Below are 11,448 nucleotides of genomic sequence, written 5' to 3'. Positions count from 1 at the left end.
GTTATACAGCAGTGTGGATAAGAAGGTAGTGCTCAACACACAGGGTAAAGAGGACTAGACAGCAATCATGCTACTGTACTGTGGTATCATGACACTGTTTTTATGTCACACAATGAGAGCATAAAAGGTGTGACCCTTGAAACCCCATTGAGGATGATGGAATGGCAGAGGCTGAAGCAGAGAAAATGAAACAAAGAGCGCAGAGACTGGAGGAGGGAGAAGGTGAGAGATAAACAGAGAAAGACAGATGGAATAAGTGAGAGAGGCTGCCAAAATGAGGATATGTGTCCTCACCAGCTTCTTCTAGCCTGCAACTTGTTCTTAGCCCCCGAGGGACATTTTTAGCTCATCACACATGTCTGTAAATATCTCTGCAGCAGGGAGAGTGTGTGTGCAGCACCACTGCATCATCCCAGAAGGGAAAGAGACATAAGCCGCCATCGCCACTGAGTCTGACTGTACAAATTTGTTGACTCAGATGAATGGGGGTAATAAAAACAGATCACACTGGTCTTTATTCCCGTGGGGATGGTTATATATTTAGGAAAAAAAACTAGATAATTAAGAGAAAAACTTTTATGGGACCACCGAATCTCATTTAATCATCGTTGTCATTGCCAAAAAACATCAAGTTGGTTTACATCTTTTTATCTGTATTAACTTAAGTAACATTTTGTAGTAGCATTTGCTAGAGAGGAATAAAGGATATGGGGACATTTGCACACTGAAATTAGCACAAGAGAATGTGTTAGATATAAAGCATTCCTTTTAAAAACAGCAGTGGCAGATCACAGACTGTGCAGCCATCTGCTTATGAAGCATCACTGGTACTGTCTGACAGCACTTTTGTTTTTTTTTTTGTTTGCTTGTTTTTTTCTTCTTCTTGCAGAACACCATGACAGGAAAGACAGCTCCTGCTGACCTCAGCAACCTTTGGCTTGATACATGTAAACAGCTGCTGATTTTAATCTTCTCCCTGCACTGACATTCCTATAATATTTGAAGAATCACAACAAGGCACGGTGGTTTTGTGCATGGTTCTAGCGTTATTTAAGGGATTTAATTATGTTCGTTGCTGATTGAGAAAGAATATACTAAATAATAATGAAGTGCGTTACTGTTTATTTATGCACAGTTGCATAATTATACTTAGAATATCTATGAGAAATATTTGCCCTGTTATCAATATTTTACTTGTCTCTAGACACTGTTTTAACACTGCAGCTGGAGGTGTGAACGTAGAGCAGCATTACCCCCAAAATAAACACATCTATTGCACATCAGGGACAAAATCTTTATTAGTTACAGTTTCCCGCTGTGGAACCATCACAAAGATGTGAAGTGAATAGTAACAGGGGTTCCACTGAATCCTTGCAGATTGGGCGCATGCGTGCGCCGGTATGCATTTGGGGGTGATATAATTAACTGTAAAGCAGCGTGTGATTAATGCGCTCCTGTATGGAAAGAGAACTCATGCCGCGTGATAAGAGAGGAATGCGCAGCAGTCCCAGGTATTATCCTGAAAAGTGAACAGCGTGCAAAGGGAAAGGGTGGAGAGGTGCGGGGGGTGGGGCGCTACAGTGAATTCCTATCATCACCATAGCAATGACCCCATTTAGCAGTACCCCCTTCTCAATGTATATAACAAATAATGCATATTGGGATGATGATTTTTATGAGTGTTACATATATATAGTCATATATTAGATACAGTAAGTAAGTCTCGAAGGTTTCAGAGGGGAATCAATCCATCATCCAAACACCAAAGTCTTCAGTATATCTCTCTCTCTTTTTTTTCTTTTTTTTCGCTAGAATTGTTTAAAGCTTTCATATATTTAAGAAATAATCAAGCGCTCTTCTCTATCAATTTATAATCTCGTAAAATATGAGAAACACAATAAATGCCCTGCAAAGTTGCCATGAAGCGACTGTTTCCGCTCTATTGGCGCCATCTTGTGGATACTACAACAGTTTACTTACTTTGTGTATTTCTGGTAGCCTCCTGTATTGAATATATATTTTTAGAGATTTACAAATACAGTTTTAAAAATGGATATTGTTGAAATTCATTTGCTACATCCTTGGTTTCTTCCTATAAAAAGGAATTTCATTATTTTTCCTTTCCACTGTCGCCAAGTGCTGCTCTGAGGGACCATTCGATGAGGTTTTCTCTTTAACATTGTACGTTTTTAGTGTTTGCCTTACATCATAAAGCATATTGAGGTGACTGCTATTGCTGGGGGGGGGTTTCTAGTTTTTTTATATGGATCCAGCCGAGTGCCGCCTTTTGGTGGCAGTATTGTAGATAAGCAGCATGACCGCTACAATAAAGAAAACAAAGAAGAAGAAGGAAAAGGAGGCGTTGAGCGTTAAATTGAAAACAGAAATGGCGGGGCTTAACAGCTGCTGTTAGCGCCACAACTGTGAAAATGTAACGACCGGCCAGCTGTTTAAGGTGCTCAAGGTTGGGCTGAAGATTTTCTGAACCTAAAATCAGAGGTCAATACGAAAAAAAAAAGTATGTAGCCTTTAGTAACGAGTGTTAAATTTGTATTTAGCGATTCCGTTAGCCAGAAGCCAGTGAAGGGTTTTGTTTTTTTGTTTATGTCAACACGCTGTTGTGTTTCTGCTGACATTTTAATACGCAGTTTGCTCTGTGACAACCTTAACTGCCCGTCAAACTCCCAACTATTACTTTAATTAGTCTCTAACAGCTGGCCACAGGCGAAAACCCCGTGACATCTATCGACTGACCACACAGCTGGATGACCTCAAGCGGTGGCAATAACAATGCCCGCAAACGGGAAAGTCATTCCCCACACGCCGCTGGCCGTGGACTTCTGGCATGTGCGGAAGTGTCCGGGTACCCGGCTGTTTTTCCTGTCCCACATGCACAGCGACCACACGACAGGTTTGACGTCCACGTGGAGCAATCGCCCCATCTACTGCTCACCTACAACCGCCACTTTGTTGAAACTCAAGCTGCAGGTAAGGGAGGGTGTAGTCATTAAAAATAAAGAAACAAATGCATGTTTGAGTGTAGAAGCAGTGCTGCACGGGATCTAAAACCTTTAATTATTGAATTAGAGCTCGTTAGAGCTATTGGCTACACCTGGGCTCGGCCAAACACACCGGAGGCACAGCACAGGTATAATTAATGATTATCCAGCTACGGTACATGATTTTCCATGGCCAAGAAGCTGGAGTTTTGGAACAGAAGGAACAGTAACAAATGTGTTTGGCTACTGTAGAGCCCGACACAGAAACAGAAGCAGCAGGTAAAATGGCAGATGTTCTGTACCAAGGACACTTTGACAGATGAAGTGTCAAACCCTCAACCCTGCAGTGGACAGCTATAGTATGCACGCTTATTGAAAACATTAAGTGAGCGGCAGTTCTCTGGGCAAAAATGCCTTGCTGATGTCAGAGGAGACTGGCCAGGCTGTTTCACACTCATAGGAGGCAACAGTAACTCGCATAAACATTCAATACTGCCAGGTTATAAACACAAGCATCTGTGATCTGAGTGCACAACATGTCAACCCTATACAAAATATACAATAACAGTGGTGTTATTTCTATAGTTTCCAAACTTTGATCTTTTATCAACCTTAAACGTGTTTCAGACTAAACCTGACCGTGATCTGGAGTAGTAGATATTCTGTTGCACCAAAGTCTTTTGTAAGGTTTTGATGTTTTTTGGTTTTCCTCTGAATGTTTCCATGTCTGCTTAGGTGAAAGAACAGTGGATCCATCCTTTAGAAGTGGGTGAGCCATACCTACTCCCACTGGATGATATTGGCAAGGAGAGGCTCACGGTCACACTGATAGATGCCAACCACTGTCCAGGGGCTGTCATGTTTCTATTCGAAGGCTACTTTGGCTCCATTCTATACACTGGTCTGTTTCTCTGAAGCTTCTCAGACATAGAAAAATGCAATTTCTCAAGTTGTGTCCTGTTGGATTTAATTTCTCAAGTTTTTGGTATCACGTAAATTAACATTCCGCGCCGATTTATTTCAGGCGACTTTAGATACACTCCTTCAATGCTGCGTGAGCCATGCTTACGGACCTACGCCACCATAGATGTGCTGTACCTGGACAACACTAACTGTGACCCCAACCGTACCCTGCCATCAAGACAGCGAGCCACTCAACAGATTAAGGAGATTATTCGCAGCCACCCCAGCCACAATGTTATCATAGGTCAGTTTAAACAGCTTGCTGCAGCCCTGTCAGTTACTGTATTGTGACCGTGCATAAATGGCTTTTTTTGTATTTTTTTTATTGGGTGTATATGCTGCCAAAGATTAATAGGAGTTAGTGCTGTCAGCGTTAATCTTGTTAATACGACGTTAACACCACAACCGCATTAACGCGGCAAATCCCCGTTAGAGAGTTAACGAGGGCTGCACGTGTGTTGATGCCGTGCAGCCCTCGCTTGGCCGATCCATGTTAACTCTCTAACGGGGATTTGCCGCGTTAATGCGGTTGTGGTGTTAACGTCGTATTAACGCTGACAGCACTAATAGGAACCTTAGCCTCACCACCACCATTAGGGGACAAAAGCTGATGTTACATACACAGGAGTCGCATTGCACTCTTTGCCAAAGGGTGTGTCTGACAACAGTACATGTAAAATTAACAAAAACAGCAATATCAGTATCAATGTTGGGATTGAAAAGAAGGATTTTTTTTTCATTTATTTTTTTTGTAGCTGTGCGATATTTTGAACACAAAGCTCTTCCTCAGATTTCTGATAAACACATTGTCTCACTTTCAAAGCTATTAATTCACATCCTCAGCTTAGAAGGTGATGATTTGTCATTCTTGTGTTCACAGCTTGTTCCTGCTGATTCTCAGTAGCTAAAAAAAGGTCAGTTATTGCAGGTCTAAAGTTTTCTTGTTGCTTTATCCCATCTTGCAGGCCTTTATTCCTTGGGTAAAGAGTCCCTGCTATTGGAGCTGGCGATGGAATTTAAAACCTGGATTGAGGTGAGCTTTGAGAGAATGGAGACCCTTAAAGCTCTGGAGCTGCCTGATGTCTTCACTACTGAGCCAGGGGGCGGCCGTATCAGAGCTGTGGACCAGTCAGAGATTTGTGCCTCTGCTTTGCACCAGTGGAACAAAGAACAACCAACTTTGGCCATCTTGCCCACCAGCAGGCCGCTGATCTCTTTCCACCCTTATGTCCATGTAGTACCCTATTCAGATCACTCCTCCTACCAAGAGCTGGAGGATTTTGTCTCAGCACTTAAACCTACCTGCCTTATACCCATTGTAGGAAAATGTGTACCTGGAAGTCTTTCTGCCTTACTCCCTCACAAAAAACGCCATGAAATCCTGGTACCAGAGTCAGTCCGACACTACATGTCGAGAGAGCCAGAGAGGCAACTCTGCTCATCAGCATACACTAGCCTTCGCCGCAAACACTTCCATCCTCTTGTTCCTAAAGGAGTGGTATTTGAGTCTCCTGTAAGGGGATCTGGGAAGTCATGTGAAGAAGCCTGGGAGGCAGAGTGTGTGGAGCAGGATGGATCTGGGGAAGAGACAGAAACAGAAAGTAGTGAAAAGGACTCTGACTGTATTCTCCTGGACCTGAGCAAAGAGCTCACCCCCAGCAGACATGGAAGAGGGGCTGGAGATGTGTGGAACCTCAACATCGTCCAGACAGTCACAGAAGAAAGAGCGAGGGAAGGGTCAACGCCACTGAGCGAAATCGCACCGAGCCGCTTCTCTCCAGTGGAGATTCTGGCAAACACCAATGCCTGCTTGAAGCCCAGTGTGACCACAACGTTGTCTTTAGAAACAAGTGCCAAAATAATCAATAACCAGCACAGTGAGTGTGAGAACAGCCACACATTGCCAATTGAGAATACCATGAGTCAGCACTGCGGGATTGATCAGAACGACAGCGTGACATTATTTCAGAACAGCCCTGATAATGATTCCTGTGCTTCATCCAGCCCACTGGCTTTGCTGAACTATGCGTATATAGAGGAGCTTGAAAACAGACTTTTAAAGAACCTCCCCTTCTCAGAGGAGGACTTTAAGAGCTGCGGCCTCCTGCAGAAAGGTTTTGTGCAGCAGTTTACCCCTTCACCTTTACAGTATTCAAAAGACAATGACCTCTCAGACTGATTTTTGTTTGTGGTGATTTTGAGGTTGAAGTTTTTGCCTTCTTTTAGAGGCCTTTTTGTGTTTTTGTGTCGTCATAAGCACTTTAAAGCAGTTATCCTACTTGTTCCTGCGCTTTAATTCCTTGTGCTATTTCTATTTTTTCTTTTTTTGTTGTTGTTGGTGTGGCCTGGACGTTATTGGTTATTGAGCAGGAACAGTTAAGTGATGGTTTTTGTTTTTTGTTTCTTTAAGCTTTTCCCTCACGTTTGCATTTTTTCTGTGTAAGATCGACAGAAAATAATTATTTCTCATTTGGAAGACGTTTTATCCGTTTGTTGGTCGGGGAAAACTAATCAGTGACTTTTTGTATGGACAAAGCTGAGGCACATTCTCAGTATTATGTGTTGGTCGTTTTCACACTTTGGGTGTACGTGCTTCAGCTATACCAAACTATGGGGATACGTGTTAAGAAACCGCACTGCACCATGGGCCATTTTTGAGAATAGTGATGATTCTCAGTTTCCCTGTAAACACCACTGTTTATAGTTTAGTTTCACTCCTGTGTCCTTGTTTGTATATTAAGATATCAGCCACATGTTATTGCTTACTGAGCACTTTTTGTTCCTTTTTAGTTTAAACAATAATTAAACTAAACAATTTAGTTTACCGTAATTATTGCTCGTGGATACCACTGATGCTGCGTGATGCAACTTAACATCCATGTGAATAAACATTTTTTCTAAATGTGAACATGTGTTAGTTACTGTTTTGTTTTTTAATGTTTTTGGTAGCACAACCAAATCTTTATTCAATCTGTACAGTTTGTGGATTTTGCTGGGAAAATTAGTTTTAAGTCTCAGGATTAGAATTACATGTGAGAGAATTTGGTACCAGATTCGTTTTTTTTATTTAAGCTTCTGTTTTATGTTTAATTTAATGTCCTATCAGGTGACATAAGGAGTCCATTTTCACCCCAACACTTTAGAAAATGATCAACTCAATTAACAAAGCAAGTTAGCAGCACTATTTGCAACAATAAACAAGCTGTGTACGTTACAGTCACCTCCTGTGACCGTTTAACAGCCCACTCTGACAGAGAAGCAACCTTTAAGAGAACAGAAATGATGAATCTCTTGAGCTTAAATAGTAAATATAATATGGTTTGTGTTTTAGGCAGAAACTTTGAACCATAAAGGCTTAAAAGGCTTTCTCTGGTTCAAAATTTGGCTGTACCGTGCACCATGTGTTTTCTGAACATAAGTTGCAATGTTAAAGGTCAAATCTGATTCTGATCAATCAGCCTGCCTGAGTGATAAGCGAACAGTAACATTTTAGCAATACAAAAGCTGTGAAAAAGCAACACAAGGTTCAATAAAATGTCATCTTTGTGGACCAAAATGTCCTGCCAGAATAATCAGTTCAATAAATTCTAAATCCCTGGATCTCTCCAGCTGATCCAGGAGGGAAGGACAACCGCTGCCTAAGCAAAAACCCTTAGTGATCCCTCATGTGACAGGAGTATCGGGACAGTTGAGGCGCATTTTTTCTAAACACAGCGTCTCCATAGTTTTTAAACCCTAAAACACTCTGCGCCAAAAACTGGTCCACCCCAAAGATCTGGTCCGACGCAAACAGAGTAATGTAGCGTACGCTGGTGCTGAAAATGTCCCACTGAAAACACTACATCCACATGAACAGAATCAACCTTTGGGGCTCATGCAAAAAAAAAAAAACGTATTAAAACCACATGTTTGATAAAGGAAAGCATTTATCTTTAGAGAGATTGTTTTCTTGTGAAACAAAGTCAAAGGAACTCCAGTTATGGATGTAACTACATCGGGAGAAAAACAAATTTATTTGATTTTTTTGTGAATGTCATAATTTCCTCCTCACTTAATTTTTGCTAATAAAGCCATAAATAATAAAAATAAAATATTTACACAAGATTCCATTTCTGTTGATTCAACATAATTTTTGTCATCTGTTGTCTAACATAAATCTATTTGTTAATATCAAAATTATTTAAAGTTGTTATTCACTGAGCACGTGTTAATTTGCACTTTTTAAGATAACTCACTACACAAACTGTAGCACAAAGATTTTCAGCATTATGTGTAAATGTAGGCTAAATATTCCCCAGCTGTTTCTTGCTGCAGTGCTCTTATTCTTCCCTAAGATGGCAGTAGTTTGTTAAAAAAAAAAAAAAACAGCTGTTTTTACTTTATGTCTTGCCTGTCATTTAAATGTGGTATGAAGGTTTTTTTAATTTATATATTAAAATGAATAGAATTGTGTTTTTGAACAAAATCCCAATTTTCACTCTCTGTTTTATATTAATGAGCATTAAGTTTGATAGTCACAAAAAATATTTGACTGCAGTTGGCATTCAGACCATTTCTCTAAAAAATACCAGATTCCTGCAGCGCTCTTATTGTGAAAGCCAAATCTTGACTAGTTTCAGTCCTTTCCATGTTCATACAGAAAAGCTTGCACACTGCACTGACTGCAGAGAAGGACTAGATGTCCTTCCTTTTAAGTACCAAACACAATGGTGTCTTGGAGGCCTATCTGTTTTTTTGTTGTTGTTGTTTTTTTTCTCTATAACACAGGGAGGGCATCGACTAAAGAAACTTCAGCTGAACCAAAATCCACTCTCCAAGAGGCTGGTTTGTGTTAAACTGAAACCACAGTAATATTTACATGACTGCATATAAAACTGCCAAAGAACACAGAAAAGGAGCGAAAACTCAAAATAAAAAGTGGGATGCAGTGTTCTTGAAACTCTGCAGCACAGCACAATGAGCAGTGCAATAGCTCCAAAAAAAAGTGCATCCTATCCAGCTATATCAACATTTCTTTTTTCTTGTTGTTGGCTGTGACACTAACACGTCCCATTAGGCTGGACTTTGAAAAAAAAGTGCCTTATGAAATGTCGTCTCTGTGTGAAGTTCAGAAATCTCTGAGGTGTCACACTGCGACATCGTAAAGTCACCATCAGCGGGTTGTCAGGCTGACATGAGCAGCCAACAGGAGTCTCCTCATGTGCTCAAAAAGGATGAATGACCAGCTCCTGCATGGTGTTTAGCAGCATGTGTGGAGGAGGGAGGGCCGCTCCGGCCTTACTGTGTGCAGATAGATGTTTATTACGACCACTAGCTGATTGTGCACATCCTGTATTTAAGTAAAAGTATTAATACAGCAGTATAAAAATTCTTTCCAATTGGATTACTATCATATTTAAAGGTCCTGTACTCTGTGACTTTAAAGGGACAGTTCACCCCATAAAGCTAAATTTGCATGTCTTTCCTCTAAATGTTTACATAGTTTTGCAGTAAGTTTCCCTGTTTTGGCGACATCAGCTGCAGAAATGTTTGTAACCTAGTCACAGGGGTCACACAGCAGTGCACTCCCAGTGCCCTTTCTTATTCAAGATAAATGAGGAAGGCTATTTCAGGAGGGGCATCTGGCATAAAAACTGATGATCTACTGTGATGATCTACCCTTAAAAGGAGGAGCCAAAAGCAGAATGCGTGCCCTCTCTTCAATGCAATGAACTAGATGCCATTTGCTCAAAGAACCAAAAAGTTACAATTTTTAACAATAATTTAAAAGAAAAAAAGTCATCTTGTGAATCTTTTCAGGTATGAAAATGCATCACATGCAGTTAACTAACATTACAGCTCAGCCAAGTGGGATGCCATTGACATTTGCCTCCTGTCAATCTGTCAAAGTTTTGTTTCCTCCTAAAGTGATAAGGGCGGACAGCGTACTTTCCTGCATGAAGCTGCTCACAACCATGTTGGTGGATGTATTTGTTTTAATAACCAAATGGATTTTTGGAAACTCACATCAAAATAATCTAGATGGGAAAACAGCACTGCGGGGCAGAGGAAAACATATAAATTTAACTTGGTGTTGCGCTGCCAATTTAATACTATTTTTTAAAGCCCAGACTCTACATATTTCCCACAGAATTTTGCATTTAATCATTTTCTTTGACAAAAAATATTTCTCCAGTTACTACCGCACCTCTAACCAGTGGCTTGCTGTGTTAAAAGGCACCGTGTGTTCCTCCTATACTGGTGTAAAATCTGTTTATGTAAAACCTGACATTTTTCACTTTAGTGTAGTGTCTTTTGTTTGGTTTCAAATTCAGTGTGGCAACGTGTTAAGAAATAAGAACAAAGATTGCAGCTATTCAAATGCTAACACTCTGGGCTGTTCTGCATCATTAGGTTATCATAATTGTTTTCAACACGGCAACTAATCTGGTTATTTTTTTTACATACGATAATCTCCTGGTTGATTTCAAAATAAACTGATTTGTTAGTTTAAAAAATCAGAATTATATGTCAAAATCAAAATAATCATTTAAATTTTTAATGTCTTCATGTCACAGTACTCACATCAGTTTAATTTAATAAAGTGGTATAATAATTATTTTCTGTCAAGGTATATGATCAACCTTAAATTCATAGTGTGGGACAGTAGTTAAGTAAATGTACACAGAGGTTACAGCTCACCATCAGTGCTGGCTACACCGCTGACAGAGGAGGAACACAGCACCAGTGAATGAGTTGCTCCATTTTCTGTGGATAACCAGGATGCAACCTGCCCCGTGGGGACTCCCAGAAATTCAGAGAGAAACACATTGTTTTGTCGAGCTCTTATAGTGCCTTGGCTTGTAGCCATTTCCAGTCTTTCATGGCAGTAAGGGGGGCAGAGTTGTGTCCTCCTAAGATTGGTTGAAATGCAATCAGGACAAGACAACACAAGATGCTCAATTTGCATTAAGATTTCTGCATATTTAACATGAACCTGTTTTTCTCTCACTTGCAGCACCAATGCTATTTTAAGACTGTGCGCTGGTATTATCAAAATAGAAAAAAAAAAACATGTTCGTGACTAAAATCCTGACAATAATTTGGGCCAGGGAGAAGAAGGGAGCAGGGTTTTTTGTCTTTATTTTTAACTTTTTTTTACACTGTGAATCTGAACCTCTGGCAGTGAGGCCAGGAAATGAAAGGAAATGGAGTGTCACGTACCCCCACAAACATCGCAGCAGGGCATTAGAGCTAAAGTAATGGATTCCTCACACACACCATTACTTCAAAGTGGAAAGCATGAAGACACTGCCACCTGCAAGGCCAAGCTCTCTTACCACAAGTAAAATAGAATGACATGGCCTCTACAATTCACTCAGCCCCTTCAAATCAATGATTTTACTAAGAGTAATAATCTGATTAGCACCGTCTCTGGGTAGTTCATAGTCTCTATAGTCTCTTTTACATACAGAAATAATTGCTGATCCAGGTCATTCACCCAGAA

The 11,448-nt window shown here is 40.4% G+C and overlaps 1 protein-coding gene across 3 annotated transcripts; it reads left to right on the top strand.

Moving 5' to 3' along the window:
* The first annotated feature begins 2,344 nt into the window (after positions 1 to 2,344).
* Positions 2,345 to 6,870, top strand: dclre1b (DNA cross-link repair 1B). Of its 3 annotated transcripts, none has more exons than XM_040047988.1 (5): positions 2,345 to 2,499; positions 2,705 to 2,988; positions 3,735 to 3,900; positions 4,024 to 4,206; positions 4,928 to 6,870. In XM_040047988.1, the coding sequence occupies exons 2-5, from the start codon at positions 2,791 to 2,793 to the stop codon at positions 6,139 to 6,141; spliced, it is 1,761 nt and encodes a 586-aa protein (XP_039903922.1). In that variant the 5' UTR covers positions 2,345 to 2,499; positions 2,705 to 2,790; the 3' UTR covers positions 6,142 to 6,870. The 3 variants fall into 3 exon arrangements, with proteins under 3 accessions (XP_039903922.1, XP_039903921.1, XP_039903920.1); XM_040047987.1 differs by having other exon boundaries at positions 2,345 to 2,518; XM_040047986.1 differs by having other exon boundaries at positions 2,345 to 2,988.
* Positions 6,871 to 11,448: the final 4,578 nt, after the last annotated feature.

Source organism: Simochromis diagramma, unplaced genomic scaffold, assembly GCF_900408965.1.
Source record: "Simochromis diagramma unplaced genomic scaffold, fSimDia1.1 OVJJ01000387.1, whole genome shotgun sequence".
NCBI lineage: Eukaryota > Metazoa > Chordata > Actinopteri > Cichliformes > Cichlidae > Simochromis > Simochromis diagramma.
The sequence above is the reverse complement of the archived record's forward strand: the minus strand, read 5'-3'. Positions and strand labels throughout refer to the sequence as shown.

What these genes read in the sequence shown, in the direction of transcription:
- dclre1b (XM_040047988.1), top strand. Translation starts at nt 2,791, where the DNA reads ATGCCCGCAAACGGGAAAGTCATTCCCCACACGCCGCTGGCCGTGGAC. An exon ending in TGGCTCCATTCTATACACTG is followed by an intron (nt 3,901 to 4,023) that starts GTCTGTTTCTCT and finishes GATTTATTTCAG; the next exon opens with GCGACTTTAGATACACTCCT. An exon ending in CAGCCACAATGTTATCATAG is followed by an intron (nt 4,207 to 4,927) that starts GTCAGTTTAAAC and finishes CCCATCTTGCAG; the next exon opens with GCCTTTATTCCTTGGGTAAA.